Here is a 25,563-nt window from a genome sequence, read left to right as displayed (position 1 = left end):
CTTTCTTTCATAGCGCGTCGATGAGAAGAGTGTTAAGAACAGCAGATGTCTGCACTGGCTACGATTAGCTTACACTTTAGCTGACCTGCGGAAGCCATACTTATTATTTTGCATAAAAAAACAATCTCAATCTCTTCGTCTATCCCTTACAACCGGTCTCGGAACTCACTCGAAACAGGAGACTCCTCACACGCTGCTGTGGGTCCGTTCTGGTGTGATGCCGAAGTGCACACACGGACTCCCAATCGATAAATACAAGAGATGGCGTCACATCCGTCAACGAAGGCGACATTTAACTGGGAAGCATACTTCCAGGCGCTAAATGCCCTGTTCCCGTGCACGACTTCCCTTACCTTACACTTACTTTAACTCTAAACGTAAAATGTTTAACCTGCGTTACGGACCTTCTGTTGTGGTCTCCTTCCCTTTCTTCTCGCTCGTACTACACTCGTGGTTGTGGGTTAAAAATGTTCCACCTACCTGTACCTACTCGGGTTTTGTTAGGCTTTTACTTACATATAAACACATTAGAAATGAATAACATATATCACACGCACTTTTAGCAATTTCGTGAGGCACAAAAAGCCGCGAACTGGTGGAAAAAGGGAACGGTTCTACCGAGGGAGCCAATACACCACACTCTTCTATAAACGCTGCCTGCCTGCCTGCCCGTCTTGCCAGTCAGTGGATGAGCAACAGAGCACGCGCACCTGGCCGGACGGTAACCTCGGATCGTTCCCGGTGGTACTTCCGGTTCACTTTCTGGATGGTACGTCCTATGCGTCCCATCGATTGCTAATACTGATCTTCGCCTAACTCGGTCCACCGCAGAGCGCCACGTCCAACAGAAAACAAGGAAAGCTCGCTTCTCTATCACTGGAGACTGGATATTGGAGAGGCCTTCATCAACCACCGGGATGCAATACTGAGTGGAGTGAGGCCGGCATTACTACTATAAGCAAAATACGAACCCATTCCATTGGCACGGAGAGAGAGAGAGAGAGTGTGTGAGAGCGAGTGATAGCGCACAGTAGGCCTTTGCCCTGCGCGGCATCACCTACGATTCGATGTGTTTAGGATTTAAGTCTCGCTTTTCTGGATGCCGCGTTTGCTCCTCCGCCACTAGTCACTCTTCAGCACAAACTCGAGCGGATTCCTTCCCTTAAACTTCGTGCTGGTTGCCGACGGAGAGCTACTGATACTGCTGATGCCACTGCTGCTGCCACTGCTGGTAGACTTCAGCTCAGCCTGCACCAACGGAGCACTCATGGCTGCCACGTCCACCGAGCTGTTGCGCTTACCATCCAAGCAGCTCATCCATTCGGACAGCGTTATCTTTCGGTCGCTGTTCACATCGCAGTAGCGGGGCATTTTCTTGCCACACTTTCGCAGTTGTCTGCAACGAAGAAACATCGGTGAGCAAAATGGACCTCAAGGTGTGTGAGATTTAATAATGGGGTACCTTGTGGCGGTGACTAGCTCACGGAAAGCTTTCCACTCCTTTCGCTCCAGCTGTTTGTTTTGATTCTTGTCCAAAAGCACAAAGCTCAGTATGGCTATCTTTTCCTCCTCCGTATTCCACACCGGTATGATTTTACTGGAATGTGGAAGGAATTGATAGAATGTCGAAAGCTTCTTCCGAAAGCTCAGCACAACTTACCCGGCAAACGATGTCGACACCTGTTTGCTCAGGAACGACTTCAAGTCCTTCAGAAACTCGACCTTCTTTTCCTCGGGACATCCTTTCATTGGTCGCGTGGACGATGCGTACTGATCGCACACCGGTTTCTCGTCCTTGGTAGAGGTGCCCGGAATGTTCTTGCCCGTATCCTCGTTCACACACCAGCAGTATCCCGTCGAGCGGTAGCACTGTACTCGCTGGTATCGTCCGTCAGGAGTACATTCCGGAACGTACAATGCGTTGGTGCCGTACTGTTGAAACGGAGAGGAAGAGAGATACGGATTGATTGTCACGAAGCACTGCCAAAGGGCGTTACCATAGTTACCTTCTGCTCGTCCAACGCGTACTTGCGATCACTCAAACAGTCCGAGTCCGCCTCACTATCCTTAAAGATAGCGTCATCCTCTCCCTTGGGATCGACCATGGTCTTGCCCTGCAGCACTGGTAGAAAGAATTGTGATTATTTCGAACTGATCTTTAGCTCTCTTTTTTAAATTGGGAATATTGGGAAGATGAACAGAGAGAGAGAGAGAGACAGAGAGGATAATAGTTATGGTTGAATGTGTTCGAATTGGGTTTAAAGTTTAAATTTTGTACGCCACCAGAAGCGTAAGTTTAGCCGAAACATTAGTAATGAATTTTGTTGGTATGATTGATCAAAACCAAGGCAAGTTCTCCTTGTTTTTAGGGGTGATGCTTTGGGACCAAACACCCACAAATCACAGTTGTTTTGTTTGTTATGAAAAGCCAAAACCACAGTAGTGTCGGGAGGAATTGATTTAGTCTCCAACTATGCTACACGATCGCAGATCATTGCTGCTGTGCTGTGCAGATACCAGGAAGTGTGTGTGTGCGAGTGGTTTCGAGTGCCGGGTTAAGGTTAAGACCCCGCAAGATATTCTACTGTGCAATCTAGCCTAGAATGTGTGGAGGTTCTGTGGAGGTGCTTTTGACGCGTGTTCTATACACAAACTACGGAGATCTTCCCGTAACGCCGGAGCACCAAATCTGGCCCACGGCACTATTCGGAGCAGCAACTTCAGCGAACCTCAAACACGGAACATTTCGGGGGAGGGAGAAAGAAAGACGCCTAAACGGTCACATTGGTCGGGTGACCGGGAACGGGAAGTTTCGGGAAGAAGGGTTGGTGATTCGGCGAGAAGAATGAGAAGAAGATGGTAAGTAGATACATACACAGGTATGGCTGCAATCCGTTAACGGGCAACTGCAATCCGTTCAGTAGTGCATTATCACTGTCGGGCAGTTCGTCCGAATCGTACTCATTCTCTGAGTGATCGTCATCGTCATCGTCAGTGAAATCATTTGAGATATTCTGTGAGTCGTCGTCGTCGTCGTCGGCACGCAGAAAGTGACCACCACCACCACCGCCAGTGCCGCCGTTGACGCCGCCGCCGCCGCCGCCGCCGCCGCCAATAGACCCACCACCACCACCCACCATGCCACCGTTGCCGCGGGACAGCCCACCGAGAGTGCTATGATGATGTTGATGATGATGCAGATGGGGGACAGTGTAGTGTCCAGAACCACCGGAAGAGGAACTAGATATTGATGATGATGATGATGGTGATTGTGACGACGGGTTGTGAGCTAGAGATATGGTGTACAGTGTGATACACGACAGCGGAGTTTGTGTTGGTAGAAGGAACCGATAAAGGACGTGTGTGTGAGAGAGGGAGGGAGAGTGTGTGTGTGTGCCAAGGATGTGAGAAAGGAGTAAACAAGTGCGTGAGACATGTGATGTTTCGGAATTAGTGAGTTCGATCGTACGGCGGTTAGGAAAGATCGAAGAAAGAAAGTAAAACCGTATTAAACACAGCGATTGGTTATTTACGCCTGCAGGAGGGGTGATGAATGTCCTTTAACTACCACTACTCTAAAGGACATTCAGACAACCAGCTTCAACATGGAGTCTAATATTCACAGAACCTGAGTTTTTGTAGTTAGTTTTTGCTACCCAAAGGTTAAACGATCGAATAAAATTTTGCTGAAATTCGTTACCGGTGTGATTAGAGCAAAGAATCCCTTGGCCGCCCACTTTGACAACGATTCTACTGAGAAAGCTGAGCTGATGCTACATAGCAACGTGTAAGGCGGTTAAGAACTACTCACGTGTGACGTCATCTTTTGCCAAACAGTTGTACCATTCGTTACGCGATAGTCGTTCGTCCTGGTCTGCGTCACAGTTCTTGCCGAACGATCTGCCACAGCGCTTCGGCTTCACGACCTGTCTCGAACGGAGTGGAGAACCTCGTTAGCCATTGCGCTAGCCTCACCGCTCTAACCCGACCCGCCTTACCTTCTTGATCAGTCGCTTCATCGTGCGATACTCCGTCTTGTCCAGGAGATTGTTCCCATTAAGATCCATCACGGCAAACTTCCAGTCCAGCACCGCCTTCTCGTTGATCGGACCGGTCAGATTGTGCTGGTGTACCCGGACATGCTCGTTTTGGAACAGTTTCAGCAGGTTAGTGTTGAACACGGCCCGATCTAGCCCACTGCAACCTGCGTCGAGCAGGCGGAAGCAAAACCAAACGAAGCAAATTTAGGTTAGTCAAGGAGTTGTGCTTATTTTTTGTGGGTCCCAGTGGACAAGAGAAAGGTCCAGTGGTATTTGCATACCCTTAACACCCGGACTGGAATGTGACCTCATCGTAAGGTTCATGGGAGAGTGTCTCACTCACGCTACTTACCGCGCTTGTTGCGAACCGGGTTGCGGGGTGACGATCGACGCTGGTTCGATTTGCCCTTCTTCACGCAGATGGGCTTCCCGTGCTGTACCATGGTGTTGGGCAGCTGTTTGCCCTGCCCATTCACACACCAACAGCCACCACCGTCGATGCACTGGACCGGTGCGTAGGTTCCATCCTCCCGGCATCGCGGTACGTACTTGACCGTGTACGGAGAGTTGGCTCTTTGCTGCAGAGCATAAGTCCTCGAGGCAATGCACACGTCTACCAAACATTCAAGATCGTATAAGGTACATTCGTATCAGCGTTTGAAGCTGTCAGATCACCTACCTTTACATGATCCTCGATGCTTGAAAGCGACCTGATGTCCGCTGCATTGCGCACGGATCAGATGGCACCGTGTAGGATAGGTCTTGTTGTCGCTTCCACACACCGGACGTCCTTTGCTTTCGTCACATTCGCCACCCTTGGCAGCACATTCCGATATCTGAGCAAAGGAAAGAGAAAAGCGCTACTACTTAGATACTTTGTCCAAAGTTGATACACTTGATCAAGATCATAAGAAGGTAACTGCTTAGCAGCGTATCACATAGTTTGCAAGAACATCATTCTATCACGATTTACCTCCACACCACAATACTTTATGTCCCAAATAGTAATCGAATGAATAGCCCAACTCATTTAACGTCACACCTGATCGGTGCTCTAGAATCTGGAATGATTAACGGGAATAAAGCCTCGAGTTTTTACGGCATTCTGATGTCACTTCCAACAAAACATGTTCGGTTGGGTCGCACGAGCAACGCACCGAGCAAGAACTGCCGATGGCGTACGCAAACCGGCCGGCGCCAGCGTTATCGTTTCGCGTGAGTTCAAGAGGGCTACTCTGGCCGGACCGCTCACCACATTAAGACGTCCCGCAATAAATAAATACGACAAGGAAAACTGCTCCCTTGCACCGGGTGCGTCTTCACCGACCGTTTTGTCGAGGCTCGTTAGTGATTATTAATTTTTGTGATTCTTTTGCTCCCCCTAGCGCTCCCCAAGGAACGAGCGTGCCGTTTCGCTTCAGGTTGGGCCATATTTATTTACCACCGATCTCAATAATCTCGCAGGCCACCGGTCACCAGCACTAACGATTCCATATCAGCTGTTCGCTTTGCCACCTCCTGCCACTCGGAGTGATCTTGTGTGATCGACCGGCAATAATCGTGGGGAGGAGGAGGAGGAAGAAAAAAACTCCATTGCAACCCCTTTTTCCCCTAATGGCTTGTAATAACCGATTGCTCTCCCTCGGGGCGGGGAAGGAACCACGGCACCGACTGTTTGTTTTCGTTTGCATTACGCACTGTTTGGACGAGTGGCTGCAAACACGCTACACCCGATCGAGGTTCGAGGTGCAGTACCTCCACTCTTGCTGTCTAGCCCTCCCTCGACCCAAGCTTCATCAGTTCCGTAAACTGTCCACAAACGGTTTTACGATCTTGTCCTATTAATTGAGCGGCGATATTATTGATACAGACGGCGGTTGAGTCCTCGGGTAGGTAATTTGAATGAGATAAAAGCAATTTCTGTCGGTAACATTGTTGCTCGTTAGCCCGCACTAAATAAGGTCCGAGCGCGTCATAATGCGTCGGACAAATTGAGTTGCCGTGACGAGACACCGAGCGCACAAAACCGAGTAACGACTAGACATGGCAAAATCCTCGCTTTATTGCTCTTAATATTAAATAAACATCACTTCCAGACGATTCGTAGCCTAGGCGAAGCTGAGCGGTCGCACCGACTTCAGCAGCTGGGTCACATTCTCCCGCAGTATCGGGCTCATCTTCTCCTGCTTGATCCTCGACGACGGTTGCGACTGATCGCGGCCCAGGTGATACAGATCGGCGTAGTGCTGCTGCTGGCGAGAGAAAAAACAAAGCAAGCGTGTCAAGAATCCATCCACCACCGACGATGACATTGACATGTATTACATTCATTCCTTCGACCGGGTTCGGGTTGAACACTGGGGACACTTCCACCGTATCGATCACGCTAGCCTTCAGCGGTGTGACGAGCAGCGTGGAGTGGTTCGGCAATCGCCGATGTTCGACTATTTCACGCATCAGCAAGACGCACATCCGACAGCCGGACAGGAGGTTCCAGCGAGACCACGAGAAGTTGTGGGTGAGTGCCAGCAGCCCGATGCAATCGTACAGGTGCGACTCCATGATTGGGTTCTTCTCGCACGTTCCCTCGGTGTAGTTGAATGCGTCATCCTCCGGGAACAAATCCACGGCGGCCAGTCGTAGCGTTTTGATGAGCTTGCGTAGTGACATCGTGACACCGAGAATTTCCTGCAATGCTTGCGTGGGTCCTCCCTGCAGCGAGTTCACCCGAAATCCTGCCTCGGTGATGGACATTTCGGTGCTCACGACCGATGCGGTCAGCGAGAAGGTGACCGTGCCAGGGCTAGAATTGTGGAAAGGTGTGTCTTAGGGAGTGATGAATGCGAACAAAAGATGAGAGCTACGAGAAATAGTGTCGCAACGTACTTCTTGATGTCCGGCTTCAGCTCCCAGGATTGATACGGCACGTTGCTGTAGCGATTTGCAGCAAACGCGAATGACCCTAGACGACCCACGCGGAACTGGATCGTAAGCTTGTCCTCGTTGAACTTCACGTCGTGGACATCTCTTGTGGACCACTTGCCGATGTACCGTTTGTCGTTTTCCACCATGCTGTAGTTGCCCACCTCCAGAATATTGCCATAGTCAACCTCCTCATCGTCCGAATCGAACTTGCTCTTGGCTGGCTTCTTCCCCTTCTCGCCTTTCTCGCCTCGTGTCGGTCGCGTGTCCTCCGAACGGGCCACCTGCAACGATTGCTTCCCCGGTCCACCCGACTGACCGGTGGCCAGCTCCTGCTCGATTTTGGCCTGCAGTTTGGGCGATTTCGATTCCAGCAGCTCGTCCAAATCCTTCATAAAGCTCGAAAACATGTACACCTTGCGCTTGGGATTGCGGTTCTGCACCACATCGTTGTCCGACTCGTCGTAATCGTCCAAATCGTCACTATCGGACGTGGCCGTGTATGGATAGCACTGGCGATTGCGTCTGTCCAGCACCTTCAGCACGCGCAGCGGCATCCGCGTCGCAAACAGAAAGTCCGGTATCTTCGTCTCATACACGATGCTGCTCAGCGACACGCTCGAGGGCATCTTGTGCAGACGCCGCTTCTGTTTCGACGATCGTTTGCCAACTGCGGACGGCGTAGCTCGACGTTTGTCTTCTGCCACCGATATCTTGATGCTGCAACTGTCCGGCAGCTTCGGTATGACGAAATCCGTCACAATCGCACGCAGTGGGATGTGCTGGGGGACGTCCAGAATGTTAAAGTCTTCCACGTACTTGGTTCTACGATCGAGATTCGAACGGTCGTTGCGCTCCTTAGCCGCCTGCTGAGCTTTTTCGAGCCGATCCAGATACTTGGCGAAGGCTGGATCGGACTCGAGCGTTTCCTCCTTCAGCTCCCAGCGACACACGATCGGCGGCTCGAACCAGAACACGTTCTCGGGCAGCTGCACCGACACCAGTGCGAGTTTGTCGAGGTTTTCCTCCATCTGCTTGATTTCCGCCTCGATCTCTTCCGGCAGACGGCGGACGCCTGGTTGCGGTGTGGGCGGTGGTCGATACGGTTGGTAGAACTTTTTACGCTTCAGCTTGCCCGGCTGAGGAACTACGGTGACAGAGTGTGCATCGTGTACATGATTTGCCCGGAAAGCCGCAACATCTATAAAGTACCTGTTCGCAGAAGGGTCTTTTTGGCTATTTTAACATCCTGCATCGGCTGCTCCAGATAGTCGATGGCGTACACGCCGGCCACAATCCGGTGACTACGCATGTTCACATCGTACTCGCCCAAATTAAGCGTCTTGGCACCTTTCTTGGTGCGCTCCTTCTTCATCAGCTCGTCCGCATGCTCCGTGTAGATCTTGTCCACATCGATGTCCTGCGGGGTCTGATCGTCTTCATCGGAGTCGGTCTTCTTTTCCTTGGGCTCCTCGTACACTGCCTTTAGGATTTCCTTCCGCTTCTTCCACTCGATGCGACTTATGATACGCAAATCTACCCGAAATAAACCATAAGTCCCGGTCTAGAGCAAACTTAACCTAGAAAAAGCTATTACCAGCTAGAATCTCCGGACGATAAGGCATATCATAGCTAGGACAATAGTCACTGCAGTGATCGTAGCTTATCCAGAGTCCTCGGATCGCGGCTTTGTGACACTTCACCGCCGCTGGCAGGGTCAAATGAAACCCAAGACTAGGAAAATCGATGCTCGTATGTTTGCTATCCTCTTTGGCGCGTTCCTTAGGGTTTCTGATAATAGGTGATAACATACGATAAAGACCATCAGAACATGTCGCTGGCTTTCTACTCTACTCCAAACGTAATAGTTACAATTGTGGTGTTGGCATGTCGCGCAATCCGAACAGGTGGGCCTTGAACACTTCCGACTCGAATTTGTGCGACACTTCCAGCAGCCCGTGCAACTCCATGTCTCGGTTGATGTTGCTCAGTATTTTGTACGCAAACTCATCGATGTACTCAGCCAGAACGTTCCGAAATTCCACCTTCAGCTACAAAGACAAATGTGTAGACAGCCTTTCGCTTGCTTCAAAAGACATCACCCGCTAACCTCGTTCAGATCCTGCGCCATCGATGGTCGTACGTCGGAATCATGCAGAGCCTCATCGATCTCCTCCAGAATTCCCAACACCTCCATCGCTTTAGACGCGTAGGTGTTGCCAATCTGGGGTTGCTGCAGTTTGAGGCTTTCGACGGACAAGTTCGCGACGTTCACGTTTTGCGTCAAAATGCTCTGCTCGTTCGTCTGCAGTAACCAGTTGCGTTCGGCTTCGTTGGCGTCCCGTATGTTTTCACACCAAATGTGCAAATACTTCCGCAGATCGGATGGATCGAACGCGTTCGGTAGTCCGTTGCAACGCATGTACTGTTCCCACTGGAAGACAACGCTGTTAGCTACAATCGGCCTCCAATTCGAAGCTTCCACATACTCTCACCTCACGCTCCTTCTTGGCTTCGGCCAACATTTTGCGCACCTCATCCCGAATGCTGGCGAAATAGGCGTAGCTTTCCTCCAGCTGCACCTTGCGCAGCTTGTTCGCCACTATCTCCTGCACCTGCTTGCGCTCCGCTTCCTCCTTCTCACGCACCTTACGCATCTTTTCCTCCTCCACCTTGCGCTGGCGCTCCTTTTCCAGCTCCATCCGGTGATGTTCGGCCTGTTCGGCTTCCAGCCGGGCACGTTCTTTCTTCGACATTTTCTTCTTGGGAGTCTGGAGCCAACCGGGCAAAGAGAAACAAGCGCACGCCCAACCGGGACGTCCATGTCAAGAGGTGTGAAAAGTGAAGGAATCAGGTTCGCTAAATAGGTGCAAGGCCAATTCTCAACCAACCGACGACAGAAGGAGCACACGGAAAGACGCCAACTGTCAGCCAACTGGCTTTAAAGGGTTAACACTTTTCAAGGGTTCGAAGGGAAAATGGAACACTACAGTTGAGGAGTTGAGAGGACACACACACACACGAAAAAAATGAAACTTTGCTATGCTACCATCTCGGCGATGTGCTTGGAGTGAACTAAATCGCGATTGCATTCGATGTCCTATCGAGGTCCAGGTTAAGTCTCCACCGTGCCTGCTTCGGAGGGCGGGGGAGATACAGCCGTGCTACACCCGTCCAACGCTTTTCCTCTGTTCTAGGACGGCACTGGAAATCTAGGGGCAGATAGTTACATATCAGAATCAGACAAAAGATAGCAAACCTACATAATGGAAATTATCCTTACGTTATATACTGGTTCGTCTGTTCCGCTTTCTCTGCTGTCCCTCTGACAGGCGACCACCATCGGCGACCGAGACAAAAGCACCACGCTAATCATGCAAGCTCACTGACACTGACACTCGCGGGGTGAAACTACCCCCGTTCGCCTTCTTCCATACACACGTGTCCATACACGTCACCCGGGCCACCCACATGCAGGCCGGATTAATGAGGCACGCTGGACGCTTTCCACTGGCACCGGTGAAAAATGGAAAGCCTTACACAACAACGCCACACAGAATAAACAACCGAAACCGCGCCTTCCGTTGGCCGGTGTGTTTTTCCGTTGCCATGACGCTCTGCGGTTATTAATCGAAGACACCACACATCACACTGGGTAAAGCGAATCAATCTCGCCATGGTAACGGACCAGTAAATAGTATGCGCATTTCCATCCATTACTTGTTGGTACGAGACAGGCAAACCGTGCAGCCATTCTGATTCGCTAATAAAGTGGTCGTGTTCTGGTCGGTTAGGGAAAAGTTAGTGGAAAGTCAATAACCCGGAACATGTGCTTCATTTTCCCACCGGGGAACGTCGCGTGTGGGGGAAGGAGAAGGGCGAGAGTTTTTTTTCGCTGTTGTAAATAGTTGTTGTAAAACTGGAAGAGAGCATCGTACAGGTTTCCCCAATCGGATACAGGTGAGTGGGAGGAATCAAAGAAAACAAATCAAATTATCATTTAATTGTCCGGAAGTTGGAATGGGGATGTTCCGGAAACTAGCGAAGACACATAATGTACAATGGTTACAACTTTACGACAGCAAGCTCAGCAAGTAAATGCCCGAATAAATCAACCTTAGAACCAATGCCGGCAAGGCAAGACCTCAGTTCTTTGCCAGGTTCCTTAGTGGAAGGTCTAACAATTTGGCGTTCGACCTGAAGAAGAGCTCAGGAAAGTTTTTGGACAGTTACGTGCTAATTGCCAACGTCGTTTCTTCGTTTCGATCTCAATTAAAAGTTGTTACCTCTGTCAGAAAAGTGTTTGCGTATTGCTTTTCAAGAAAATGAGATTCAATTGAGCCTAACTAATGCATCAGCTTATAAGAATCGTTTGGTGCCATGACCAGGATCCTACTGTTAATATCTTTTACAGCTAATAATTACTTTCACAAATGCATTTATAAACATGCACATGAATATGGTAATTAATAGACTCGGTTTTGTGTGCCTGCCCCGCATCATTTGGCGCCTTCTAAACTAACAAAGAACGCCTTCGAACACGCCCTTTCTGTGTAGGCACCTCATTCATTATAAATGGCAGTAGACGAGGGAAAAAAAGCGCAAAAGGAACGCTCAACGCCCAACCAACAGTTAAGTACGTCGACACGCTGGAAATCTCTCAGTCAGTCAGACCTTTCACCGTGTTCGGCCGTTAAGCGCGCTTGTAGCCCACGACATTCGCGAAACGAAGGCCCAAGACATTACGCAGGATTAGCACCACCGAACCATCTCCTGCTCCTGGCACCGTACGAAACGACACCACAGATTGTTTGTTTTACAAGCTCTGGATAATGTTTTTAATTGCCGGCGGGCCAATAATAATAAGAATCAATTCGCTTGTTGCGAGTTGCATTCATTCCGCTTGTTCGATCGCACAGGAAGGGAATGCGTTTCGCTGAGGGGAAAGAGAGAGAACAAGAGAGGGAGGCTTTGTACTGCTCCTCAGATCTCCCTTCCCGTTCAAGATCGATGTCGAACTGTCGAGACGGGCGGAAGGAGCACTTGCCAATAACCTCACTTTTTGCAACGCCAGAACGAGCTACATTGAGCAGAACGCACATGAACGCAGCGGGCTGTATTACATTTGTTCACTCACTTCCACGGCCCGGTCCGACATGATTTGCACACATTCGGAAATCCCGGAACATGCCCCGCCCCCGACCCGGATTCCCCGGAGATGTCGGTCTCGATGTTTTCTTTTTGCAAAACTCACCAAACAGTCCCATCGATTGTTTACGTTTATCCACTCAGGGGTGCAAGGTTTCTCTCTTCGTTGGATGTGGTTTTAATGCTGGTTTTTGCGAGAAGGCGCCAGCTATTGCCCCTCAGGCAAATCGGTCAGATCACTCCGCAGAGTCCCGGACATATCAATGCCTTTCTTTAGCACCACCACCACCACCACACCATCGCCATCGCCACTCGGCCGGAGATGACAACGCTTCCTAATGGAGCCGTTGTCCAAACATGCAGTTAATTCCCACCTGATCTGTTGCTCCGACAGCCAAACACACACACACACATCAGCCATAACATCAACTTTGTATATTTTTTTCTCTTACATTCATTTAACGGCAATCTGCTGCTGGTTGATTTACGAGCAAATTTGCATACGTATGTTCCGCTGGCGCTAGCCGAGACGCCGTTAATGCCACCATTCCTTCTGCCGCCCCTTTCCGTCCCATCGCTGGTCTGTGGCTCTCGGATGGACGAGTTGGTTGATATTGGTGGAATTTTTACAATCTCCAGATATGCAGCCAAAAAATAAGACAAAAGATGTTTTTGGCATCCAGTTCCGGTTCATTCCGTACCTTCGTTGCAGCAACGCTACGGATCGAGGAATTCCCCGAAAATCGTATGTATGGCGGCTAATGGGTTTAATTAACGACAAATAATAGCAAATAAACCGTTTACCAGAAATCTGCCTCGCTCCCATTAACTTTTAACCCGCAATAACCACCTCGGAACGTTAAATCGATAGACACGATACGGTCGCAAGATGGCGATGAGCGCACCCTGGATGGCACCCCTCGACAAGCGAGATGTCCCAACGCTCCAGCAGAAGATTGTCGCATGCAAATGATTATCGACCACGACCCGTTTGCTTTTGTAGCCCATTAGCAGCATTGACACTCGCTGTGTCTTTCTCGATCGATCGTTAGCGTGTCAGATCACATTTATTATTATGAATGTTCTTCCAAACGTTTGGTCTTTTTTTGCGTTTGAAAGAGACTTTGTTGTTATTTTCGTGCCACATGTCCCTCAGGCAAGGCAACGACCAAATAGGTAGTACCGGTTTGGCACCGTACCCGTCGAGATTTATAGGCAGCCGGTGTAAGAATTACCAACCTGCCACAGAACGCTAGCCCGTAATGCCTTGATCCGGTTGGGATCGGATGGATGGACGGATGACGACATGGTAATAGAGACGCAACCTGACGATCGTCGCCGAGCTACCGTTTGACGCCACCATTGACAGCGAGATGGATGGCAGGCTTCGGGGCGTACCGAGCGCCCAAACAGGTTACCTAGAACCAGGACCAGGACGCTCAAACCGGCATCTTCGAGGTTGACGATCGTCGAAACAAGATATCACCAGCCGTAGTCGGTGGGGTGAGACAGGCTTTACTTTAGTGGGCAGATATGTAAATTTCCAATTTTTGGCACAGTATCATCAGCCCGAACAAGGAGTGGTGTTGACATGTGGACACTGGAGGAATTTAATTAGTCAAAAGCAGGCTGTTGTTGTTCTTGACAGTTTGCTGTTTGCTCGGCTGGAGAACAATATTGATCTTTCTATCGCACGGTTCGTCGGGATTGTTGGTGGTTTATGTATAACAAATTTCGAACAACCGATGCTATTTACGTTACCGTCTGTTTCGCTTGACAAACAGAATCTAGTAACAAAGATGTCGGACACGAAGACATCACCCAACGTGTGCGCGAGCGTTTGGCGCGTGTGATCTCATCTTTCTACCGGCGTAGAAATCCTAGCATTTGGAATCGCTTGCTCTGTGTGTGCCTTTGATCTAGTCAATAGTCCAGCCATAAATTGGGTGTTGCTTTGGTGCGCAAATTTACCTTGCACAAACATCACCACCACCAACTACTATTCTGGGAAACTGAATATCGTGAAGCATGTTTTCAGAGCGCAATCAAGCGTAAGCCTGTCCAGGTATCCGGGATCAGTGTCTGGATCGATCGCGTTAGAAGGGTTCAGCAGCTTTTAGGAACCGATTACCCAACATGATGGATCACGCACCATCACCGGATGATCCGGTTCGGCGATAAATCAATTATTTTAATTGATAGCTCCAACCGATCGACCATAAACCCTCGCTTACGAGTTACGAGATATTCCGGGGCCTTAGGATAACTCTCTCCCCCTCTCTCCCCCCTCGTCTGACAGTTGAGCCAACTGCTCCGAATCTGATTTGCCTTCATCAGTCACAAAAGCGTCCTGGAATTAATATTCCGATATGATACACGATTGGCTTTCGCGCCCGGCCCGACCGGCCATAACTCTCGTGCATCAATTAGCGGGCTCAAATCGTTTGCCCTGCATTTGAGCATCTAGTTGCGGGTACGGACACCCGCTCACTTGCGATCACCACCGCGGCCAAACGGTAGTCAAACCTGGAACGAGCGCATTGAGCCCGCCTGGAAGTTTTCCGCGTGCCCGCGATCATTGAGCCGCGGACAGGGTCGATGATAAATAGATCTCCCTGGCGTTGTCCACCGTCTGCTGGGTACCATGGCGCGTCCACACTTAAGTGACAAACTGCCAACAAGCGATTAGCCGACACGCTGATTACTCCCGCTCGAATCTCGATGATTTAAATCGTGCTAGATTATTGTGATTTATGTGCGTGGCCCTACGGAGCCGGGATCGGTCGCCATATGTCGCCACCAGGACGCAGAGGGTGCATTTATGGCGAGAACGTTCTCGAGCAGCAGGTCCAGATCCGCCTGCTTTGATGCTAAAATCTTCCCAACCTCCTATCGGTAACATGCTTTGTCTCTTAAATTGCATGAGTTACAGCTTTATTATGTTAACACGGTTGTACCAAAACCAGATCTTACCAGAATCTCACCTTGAGACTGGCTCCCTTTCGAACCTGAAACACGCCAACCACCACCGCTAATAATCCTCGTTTCCAACGAAATCACCATTTTAGACCAAATTGATCGTTAGGAGCGATCATGGCGTGCCGTGTGGAAGATCAGCCAAAGATCACTCTGTTCACACTCCATAGCCCCGTTCGACAAGCCACATCCTTCTTATCGTTGGTTTGTGATCTTTATGATTCATTTGCAAGCCATTTGGAGGGTTCATAATGCGATTCAAATTTATGCAGCGCCAAAAACATCGAAACCGAAGCTCGTGGCGCTCCAGACGGGGCAGACAGAGGAGTGGTAGTTTTCGTTAGTGAATTCCAACATTCCAAACTGAAGGTAGGCGCTGTGTGTTAGCACAAACGCGGATGCACACCTCAAACGGATGTTCCCCAAGATGGTGCCGATGATGTGTCTAATGTGGCGCAACGGCTGGGCAATGCCGATGTCGTCAACTTTCAGCATTAAAAGCTGCTTGATATTTTTCTGGATTTAAGTTTAGTTTTGATAACACTTCAAGAGTTACTTAAAAATACCTGCGAACCTGTGACTTCGTCGTCACTTCAGCAATATTATCGATCGTGAGACTCACCTGTAAATAAATAAATGGAAAAGATAATTAGGAATGATTCTTCATACTGACTGCAAATCAAGAAAGACTAGATAATGTAATATGTTCTTAAAGCACTTAAGATTAGACCGACCGATCGCGGTGTCATGATGCAAGCAATGATTTTTATGGATCGCCACATGTTTCGCATTAGCCAGCATCATTCCAACGCTTTACGACATTCCATAAAATTCATCCGGTCCAGTTTAACGGCCTGCTGACCCATCGCTCAGCTATCTAAGCCAACTACTACTGCACGGAAAGCTTTTGCTAATCCAATTTCTCTCCGCAACTGGAGAGCCCCATCAAGGGACACAGGTTATACAACCCTTGCTGCCACAGATTTCAACCCCTCGCGCGCCCCCTTAAGCGAGTGAACATATTTCTTGTGTGTCATACACACCAGCCATAACGGGGTTCATCTTCGAAATGGGGTGCTTCAGCATCGTAAACTTCAATTCGCCTCAATCAAATTCAATTTCGCGGGGAAACGTCAGTCTTCCATCCTGCTGCGGATGATTGTTTCGGTGTTGGCTTTAACCACACACACGCGCGGAGGGGGATAAGACACGAATCTGCCATGCTGCGCAATAATTGTAACGCGTGAACGCATGCAGGGCGCGTGTGTGTAACGTAAATTCAATTCTGGCGCCTGGTTTGCCGTTTTGCCGTGCTCCAAGTGAAGGGGGATCAACAACAGCCATGAGCCGTGAGTTGAACGATCTCTCCGCTACGTCCAAATCGTTTACCAACACCAGTCAGCCCTTCCATTTATCAACCGGATAATCTTGCCCCAAAATCTTGCCCCATTCAGTCAGCCTGCCAGCCAGTTCGGGTTTGGGTCCAGACAATCCAGACAACCCACGCTCGGTCTCCCTCCATGGACACAGCCTGCTCGCCACCGGCACGAAGGAAGAACTTGTCACCAGTCGCCACACTTCATTACCGACCCCTTATTGCTCTTTATTAATATTTTATGACAAAAGGAAATGTTTCGTTTAGTAACGTTTAATCTTGCTCGTCCTGACGTAGGTTGACCGGTTGAGGCCGGACACGCTGTCGCGCCAGACACGCGATGGAACAGACCAAAGGCTGCATCTTGACATTATCCAACGTTTATCACTCGAATTGCACACAATTTCGACAGCAAATGTGACCTTATGTGAGACGTGTAGAATTTGTGAGGTTCGCTTTAGTTATGCATGAGCTATTATAACTTGATCCTCGAATTTTTAAACGGTCGGAGCAAGAAATAGCTCAGAGGACACCTTTGTTTGTTTGTAAACAGCAAGATACCCAAGTCTCACGTAGTGCGATTTCAAACCTGTAAGACCTGCGGAGTTTTCATTCACCTCCGAGCAGGAGCATCGCTTGCCACTACCACATCAAGTACTGCACCATGACTCCCGCAGTTTTGTACAGAAAAAAAAAACAGAAACCAGCTGCTCAGATAGATACAGACTGACTGTTGACACACGACCACAGCTGGAGACAGGAGCAGACAGTATGTCTAGCCTTACCAGCGTCAACGCACCTGGACCGTTCCCTGGATAGTTGCCGTATCTGAGGTCTCTGCTTTATTGAAGGAACACTCCTCGATTCTAATGATTGACCTTCGATTTCCATTGCATTTGACTCCTGTTGGACGCTTTACGGGACACCAAACACGTGTTTATGGTATCCGGATGCCTTCCGACGGTAAGCAGACTCACGCCAGTCTAATTATCTGCAAGACGTTCGCTCGCCGGTGCCATACTGTCTGCAATGGGCATCATCAATTTCTCCGGTCGAAAGATTGTTGGAGAACGCTTGAAGCCTTCGCCCATATCTTTCACCTGACGCACAATGGCTGCCAGACGGGAGTCAGGGGATACCCAGGCGAAAGCCTGCCCCCCGTTTGTTTGTCTTTTGGGATGTTTATTTGTTTGTTTGTTTATGGAAGCTGAAATACAAATATTTTGTAAACATGCACCACAAGCGACTTCCATGCGATACGTAGGGAATCTGGGCTCATCGTGATAGGACCCTAACCCTGCCGAGATTCACTGCACCACGTCCAACTGTCTGGATCTATCTTAGGCAGCTCTGAAGGCCTAACCCTGCAGTACTCCTTCGCCCAACTTCACACACGCACAGTACACCACTACGAATGGAGCAATTATTTCCAACCAATTTCTACGATCGCGATCGTTTTTTCTCGATCGAGTGTGGAGCATCGAGAAGTGAAAGATACCCTCCCGGTGTAACGAGGCTCCCCGGAACCGTAGCATTACGAACGATCGAATGAATCGAACAAATTATTGTCCAAATAAATCAAACCATCCCCGAAAGGCAACTGCCCACTGACAGAGAGAAAGAGCAAGAGAGAGAGAGAGAGAGAAAGAGAGACAGAGCGTTAGCATATCCAAGGGCCAGCGGACCCATCATTGGCTTCGACGGTGGGTACAGATATTCTACCACCAATATGTTTCGCCTGAAAAGCGATTTACGTACACACGGGCACACAACAAGTAACAAAAAAACACATCGCCCAAAGAACACAAAACGACCAACCTTTGTAAAAGTTTCACGATCAAATTCCAAACACCTCGACTTTTCCCTCTCGACCTCAATAAAGCCCGGCCCCCGGGGCAGGGATGCACGGCCGAAGGGAAGAAAATTGGTGTTAAACTATTCATCTTCGCTCCTTAGCTCCTTTGCGTTTGCTGCTCCTCCTGACCGCACGAAACCACGAGGAGCAGAAGGAGGTGGACAACAACAGAAGAAGCAAAAAACAACGACAACAACAACAAACGCTGGAAGGGCGCAAACTTCAAAGCTTCCAATTCGCCGAGGTTCCTTCACTGCCAGCCGAGCATTTCAAGCCATCCATTCCATCGTTTTTGCTGGCTCGCTCGCCGGCCGTGCCCATAACATAAAAAGCGATCGAAAACGATCGACTGATCGAGAGGTTATTCCTATTACTCTTTCCGCCCTTGTTATTGTGTTCCCTTTCGTTTGCTCGTTTTGTCTTGCCGCTGCAAACCGGGCAAACCGTTTCGGCATCCCTTGCGCCTCGAGAGGTCTCCCGGGAGAGACCGTCCGCCAAGACCGTGCGAGGGCTCGCACAGACCGTGCCAGACAAACCGTCGCCACTCCCTGCTGGGCTGTGTTTGATCTGCCTACCTCCTCCAGCTACCTCCGATCCCCTCCCCCTCCAACGCACCGAGCCTCGCCGGTTGAGCTTCTCAACACAGGCAGCCGTTTTACACAATCGTCCCTTCGGTCTCGTTACACCGTTCCCTTTTTCGAGTGGATCTTTGGGCTGCCTCGAGCGGACGAGACTGAAACAGAACAGAACAGAACAACACAAACACCCCGAAGATCTTCAACGTGAAGGAAACCTGAAGTGGATCTTCTTCTTCTGTTGTTTGCTGTTAGACAGACAGCCGAGCAGAGATAATGGATTCGAGAAAGATGTCCGGATGACCCTGGAGGTGTATCGCCGCACTCCGTGTAATGATGATGATGATGATGCTGCTGCCTTGTTGGAAGCAAGGTAGAGACTCAACCATGCCCCGCTAGTAGGCAACTAGAACCAGCAAGATAGCATGGAACAAGCGTGACAGAATGCTCACCAGAATCTGCTCTAGCTGCTCGAGTAGTTCAAATTTCGGACTGTAACGAATTGTTCAACCCCAAGCTTCTTCTTCCACAATATTTGTGGTGCAAAGCTGCAGGAAACTCGCCTGACGAACCCCCTCAAAAAGGTCACCGTGAATAAGCATACCAAACACGGATGATAAATGGCACGAGTGCAAGATCTCCCTTCACAAACGGCAATCGATAACGACGAAGATCAGCTGTAGGAAGAAAGAAAAGAACGGGCTCTACCAAGAACCGCTCCCGATCGTTCTACGGCAGACAGGAAGGCACCAGCAACAGACAACCGGGGCACCACGAACATTCGAACCATTCCACAGGCACAATGAAAAATGGCTATTTCCAGGCGGTGGCGGCCACACGATTCCGTACCGCTGCTTCTCACGTGAATCATTTGCCGGTGACTTGACCATGAGCAGGATGAAGCGTGACCACTGACCGACACCCGAAGAAGAGAAGGGCGTTCGGAACGAACTCGGAACGAAAAAGTCGTTCCAAAACAATTAAAGCACTACACCACTCCAGGAAAGCGCTCTCAGGATTCGCTTGGTCGTCGAATGAAATGGACATGGATGATGCTTTCGGGTGTTGATGGTGATGATGATGGTGCTTGAGTAATGTATTCGATTGGGTTTCCTCGTGTGTCCCAAAGCCACCGTTCGCTGAAAGGTAATACAGCAAAGAGGAAACTCCAAAAAACCCGCCAGAGAAGATCCTCCGGCGATCGTCCAGGTCGATCGGTTGTTCTTGTACTTCGTCTTCTTCTGCGCATCCACTTCAGCCCATACGTTGAGCGTTCTCCAGACAGATTGACGCGTCGATTTTAGCACCGTCCGGCGGACGGTATGAAAAACCGGCCAACCCGGCAACATGCGGGCACACCGGGTCTTTACAGGTCTAAAACACCGGTTAAACGTAAGGAACTGAGCTAATGGTATGAGCATTCAGCACAGGCATTCAACAGCTAACGACCGGGATGGACGGATAAAATGGACCGACGCTACAAATTACAACAATTTGCAACGCAATACTGAAAAACTGCCCGCGGCGCATTAACGAGAGCCCTTTGGATCTTGGTCGGCGTACGAAATGGATCGGTGGGATTCTGCTCTGACCCTTTTTTCGCAAGAGATCCCTTTTTTTTCGGGGGTAACAACATATCGCAACGATCGGTCGATCGATCGATCGCGATTTATCGCCCACTTCCCATCAGTCCCAGTCCCAGAGTTTCGTGATGAGGGTAGAATTATGAAAATGTCTTCCACTTGATGACCATAAATGACTTCATTTTCTCTCGAGATTTTTTAAAGATTTTAAGTAAGATCCATTACTGCTTGTCATGTACTCCGAAGGTCAATTTATCCTTACGCACTTCCGTGCGATCGACATCTACTGGAACCAGGCCAGACCGCTGGAACCAGGACGTCGTTCATTGCCCTCGAACCTAGACGAATTAGCCACTAAACGTTCCCCGAAATTCACTTACCGTGGGTTCCGATTTCGGTGGAATGGCCGCGGCCGTTTGCAGACATCCTACCAGCAGCACCGCCACACAGCAAACCGGTGCCAACCACATCGTCCAAGCTGTCTTCCGCTGACTGTACGATCAGAGACACACACACACGCACACACACAACCCGGCCACACTCAGTTCTGCGAAGTCTGCTGTTGATGATTTAAAATCGCATTACACACACCGGCCGGGCGCCAGGCACAGGTGCAGCAGCAAACACCGGGGCACAGTGTCTGAGGAAGTAAACACCGTCGTCCGTTTTGGGGTAGCGTGCGCGTGCTCGCGAATAGACCACTCCGTCCCGTCCCGGTGGGAATCGTATTTCCCCCGTTTGGTTTGTTTACACCGGTACGGCAGCGATTCCACGGAACACGAACAAGTCGGTTTGCGGTTTCGTTGGCGCCACTCGAGTCAGCTCAATGCAAAATGGATCACTCCACCCCGGGACTCGATCGAAGAAAGTGGTCGTTCGGCGGGAACCTGAAACCTCCCGTACGCGCGCGCGTTTTTCTTCACAACACGATTTACATGCACAACAATTAGTTGGGGAACACCTTGCTAGAAAACACTGCCGGAGGACGGAGGTTAACGCGCCCGCTTCACTCGGAAACACACGGTAACACTGATCGCTACACCACTATCATCGATTACCACTTCCACACTGTACTACTGCACATCACGAAACGAACCGAACGGCGTTGAAAGTTATTGCTTTCTGATATAAATTGACCTGATTTGATAATGATGATGATGCTCTACGGTCCAACACTGTTCTTCCTTACAATGGCGGCGAAAATGGCGGACGATCGTACGTCCGTACGATGTGTGCATGAGAAGAATCGCGGTTTGAGGATTCACACCCGAACATTACCTCTCTGAAACGAATGATGATTGTGTAAAAATATTAGCACGGCTAGGCTTGTTATACGACTGCAGAAAAACACAAGGATGCGGTCGCATTGGACATGCGAGCTGTATCTGACGATGTCCTCTCGAGTCAGCCTCTCTACACATCTGGTTCACATCTTAATGGGCTCTCGTTTTAACTGAGCCGATTTCGAACAGCGCCGCGTACACTTTACGGCTTTATTTGTACTCTTGCCACCGCAGCTAATTGTGGTTGACCTCAAGCCGTCCCGTTGGTCAGATTTGCATCAACCCTTGTGCAACCATCAAAACGATCGCCATTTGCTGTATCGTTTGCCGTGGAAGGGCGCACCAAATCAAACTGCACATTCCAGCGGCGGCGTTCGTGTGTTGGGCGTGTGCCCTCCCATTGCATCGCAATATCAGCAAGAAACACACACCGGGCCGGATAGAATCCGGTATCTGATAATTCCGTTCATCCCACCACAAGTGAGTTGGTGTGGACGAGCACACGCGGCCGATGATGAGTGCGGTCCGTGTTTCAATTGCTTCAATTATCACCACCGCAGGAAGAGTGTGACGATCGCTCCTTTCCAGTGCAATCGTGTTTAACGGAGACAGATGAACAAATAAATACAAATTAAAGCAAACCTCTCAATCCCCGATACCCGGTGCCGGCTTCTGCAGCTGGCGACTGTCTCAGAGCATAGCAAGAGCGCTCTACCCGTGCCCAAAACCCGAAAACGAAACCTCACCGCCGTAAACCAATTAGGTGCAACAATTTATCTCCACGTACGATCCACAGCAAACCGGTGATGTCATCGATCGCGATCGGTCACTCCACAAGTTGACCCCCGGGGGAGGGCACATACATCATACATGCCCAAAGTGAACTGCACCGACTGCAGCAACAAAACGTCGCCGGTCGATTGTGAAATGGAATTGCATGGAATTGGCAGATGTACAATCTCGAGCGGCTTAGAATCCAACGCTTCATACCATCGCCATGTGCGAGAGGGATATCACGCAAACGCGGTCAAGCCTGGTCCGCCTAGGTCCGTTGCTGAACCACTTCATCTCGGTGGCACACGTCATCATGACTAAAGTGTGTCGTACTCAAACATGTCGGCTGTCGAGACGAAAGAGCTCATTATGCAAAAATAAGAAAGAAAAAAGGGATATTGTGGAACCAGTTTGGAGCTGTTTTTCGTCCGCACAAAGTTCATGTAAAGTTCACGCCTGTCACCTTCGAGCAAGTTGGCCCAGCAGAGTTGCCATACTCTTTTTTTTTGTTTTTGGGACACTTTCGCCATCCGTTCGACCTCTCGAAGTCTATGTTGCATCTTCAGTGTTTGATGATGCACTCCAGCATTTTTCGAGGCCGTGAAGCACTGCTCGATCTTTAACGCTGTTTAGAGGAGGCCGCGTTAAAGGATGAAGCTATTATAAGGAAGCGACGAATTAAGACACTTACTGCACATCATGGCCAAGCATCTCTTTGTCAGATCTTTGTCTCGAGCGGGAGATGAACTCATTCTGATGCGAGTTGATATGATCACCAGCGCTATCGCTCGAGATTATCTGAATAAAGCACACAAAATCATAGCCCCATCTTCCTAGAAGGACTCGGACTCGTGTTGAATATTTATTAGCTCTTCAGAGCCCGCTGGTGGGTGTTTGGGCAGCGTCGACTCTTAACACTCTGCAGAACGCGATCGCCATCTTAATCCTCGCGATTCGGGATCTTATCTTGGAAGTCCAATAAGTGAACCATAACATCGGATAGTTTATAGCCATAAAGCACAGTTAGAGCAAGTGAGTGCGAAACCTGTGCAATAATTTCTATCACCCCGATGATGATGGCAACCTCATCCGGACGAGCCACAAAATCGCATCCACGATCGAGCGCGGTCCCACGCGATAATGGAACCTAATTTATGATGACTTAATTTTCAGCTTGTTAACGACCAATTAGCGCTGAAAATGTGCTTCTTTACTGTGATCCACCCCTCCCCCATTCCCCCCCCCCACCGCGGATCGAGCGATCTTGGTATGCTCAAAATTAAATAAAAGAAATACTACAAATCTCCCCCCGGGGAAAAAGCTCCCCAGACCAGCCTTCGACCTCGAAACTTGCATTCTTGGACGCTGGGACGCAACCTCCTCACCAACCGATTTGCAGGACGTTTAAGGCCATATTTTTTGAGGCGTGAAATGCTAGTGGCCTCGAATGGTGAGGTGTGAAGACAAGGGCTTAGGAACAGGAAACGCTGTCGGATTTCCGCAGGCGATTTAGGAATAAGAAGGGCCGGAATCTTCATCTTCCCCCCCTTGTACCGGGAGCTGGCCCAAGGCAAAAACTGAGGCTCGCCAGGCTGTGGAAAAAATTTAAGAGGAAAGAAACACACAAAAACCACCTCACCACGGTGAACGGAATGAAGAAAGAAAAAAAACGACACCCTGCATCTTACGGCGCACACACACTCTGTCTCGGACCTCGTTGGAAGAAGTTCCTGCGCGCGATCGGGTGGATGCTGGTGGAGCACAAGTAGAAAAAGCCCACAAAAAAGATTTTTAATTTTTGCGACCGCAAAACCCTTGCCCGGCAGCGGCCAGCGGTGACGACTCCTGGGGAAAGTGCACGAGCGTGCGCGGCGAACATTCCGAAATCTTGTTCTGGCGAACTTTTCCTCGCCCAGTTCGCTTCGCACGCTTGACGCTTGATGGTGATAAATAATCCGCAGAGAGACAGTGAGAGAGAGAGAGAGAGAGAGAGAGAAGGAGCTACAGAGGGCGGGCTGAGGGAACAAAAAGTCGCAAGAACACACGCCAGAGTGTGTTTGCTGCCTACTCCCGGTGAAGGCGAAGTGGCATCACAAAAACCGCAACGCCAAAATGTGGCAAAAATGTTAATGCGCCCGCACACGTTCCGTTCACGTTTCGCACTCACTTTTCTTTGCTTTTCCTTTTTGGCCGGCTTCGGCCCTACACCGTTCCGAGGATAACGAGAAAGTCCTGCCAGAAATTAAGTTTCAAATTTTATGGCCTTCTCAGTGGGATAAAAATAATCCAATTAAAACATCCCACAACCGCCACGGCCACGCTTTTATTTCGCCGAGAGCCTAGACGACTAGGCCTCCAGACCGCTCTAGCCCTGGACGATGATCAATCGATCAATTGCATGGAAGTGGGCAGAGACTAAAGTGATGTTTGATTTCCATAACGTGCCTTCTTCATGTATCTTCAAGAGCCTTTTAGGAAGCTTTAAGGAATCTGACCGTTTATAGAATCCTGTAGCACTTCATTCCGCTTTAATTGCTTGCAACACCGTGTGACTTACCACCACTTCACAAGTTAATATAATGCCCAATTGAGTCCTTTCCTATTTCGCACCGTGACGGTATCTATCACGCTCGCTTAACGATCACGCCGAATATGGATGTAATCTTCCGTACGAACAGAATGTCCACTAAACATCACACACTTGTCACGCACTGCACACACCAAATGCACTGCTGGTATAACTGACTGACCGTTAATTGGAGTTGCAAGTGTCTCTGCATTTGTTATGCAACGGTGCGGGTAGGTGACGATGTACCTTCGAATACAATTCTTGCCCAAAGTCGCTACTTCCACCTCTGCCGAGACACTAACCAATTTTTAGCCAACGATCATGGCAAGATCACGATCGCTTATGCGCCAACAGCGGCACTAGCCAGCAGGCAAACGGAGATCGAAAGCCCGGCAACGGAGCAACGCAAAACCACGTTCGTACGGTTCGGCGGTTGAGATTGGGTTTGTCTCGGCTATGCTGC

General features: G+C 49.7%; 2 protein-coding genes across 10 annotated transcripts; both read right to left on the bottom strand.

The window, feature by feature from the left end:
• Window positions 1-50: 50 nt before the first annotated feature.
• LOC118512202 (SPARC-related modular calcium-binding protein 2) lies at window positions 51-25,563 on the bottom strand. Of its 8 annotated transcripts, none has more exons than XR_004906253.1 (12): window positions 25,403-25,562; window positions 20,855-21,756; window positions 4,720-4,876; window positions 4,393-4,653; window positions 3,999-4,204; window positions 3,812-3,926; window positions 2,876-3,289; window positions 2,007-2,122; window positions 1,661-1,932; window positions 1,463-1,597; window positions 1,058-1,396; window positions 60-952 (listed from the first exon to the last, which is right to left on the bottom strand). XR_004906253.1 is itself a non-coding variant. In XM_036056309.1 (11 exons), the coding sequence occupies exons 2-11, from the start codon at window positions 20,942-20,944 to the stop codon at window positions 1,123-1,125; spliced, it is 2,040 nt and encodes a 679-aa protein (XP_035912202.1). In that variant the 5' UTR covers window positions 20,945-21,756; window positions 25,089-25,563; the 3' UTR covers window positions 51-1,122. The 8 variants fall into 8 exon arrangements, 4 of the variants coding, with proteins under 4 accessions (XP_035912202.1, XP_035912204.1, XP_035912201.1 ...); XR_004906254.1 differs by having other exon boundaries at window positions 60-949; XR_004906251.1 differs by having other exon boundaries at window positions 1,062-1,396.
• LOC118512199 (protein CASC1-like) lies at window positions 6,079-14,322 on the bottom strand. Of its 2 annotated transcripts, none has more exons than XM_036056303.1 (10): window positions 10,246-14,322; window positions 10,012-10,174; window positions 9,458-9,733; window positions 9,073-9,396; window positions 8,835-9,013; window positions 8,560-8,753; window positions 8,175-8,498; window positions 6,927-8,109; window positions 6,366-6,843; window positions 6,079-6,292 (listed from the first exon to the last, which is right to left on the bottom strand). In XM_036056303.1, the coding sequence occupies exons 2-10, from the start codon at window positions 10,012-10,014 to the stop codon at window positions 6,149-6,151; spliced, it is 3,105 nt and encodes a 1,034-aa protein (XP_035912196.1). In that variant the 5' UTR covers window positions 10,015-10,174; window positions 10,246-14,322; the 3' UTR covers window positions 6,079-6,148. The 2 variants fall into 2 exon arrangements, with proteins under 2 accessions (XP_035912196.1, XP_035912197.1); XM_036056304.1 differs by having other exon boundaries at window positions 6,079-6,289.

Source organism: Anopheles stephensi, chromosome 3, assembly GCF_013141755.1.
Source record: "Anopheles stephensi strain Indian chromosome 3, UCI_ANSTEP_V1.0, whole genome shotgun sequence".
NCBI classification, from domain to species: Eukaryota; Metazoa; Arthropoda; class Insecta; order Diptera; family Culicidae; genus Anopheles; species Anopheles stephensi.
Note: the sequence above shows the minus strand (reverse complement) of the source record. Positions and strands in the feature narration are given on the sequence as shown.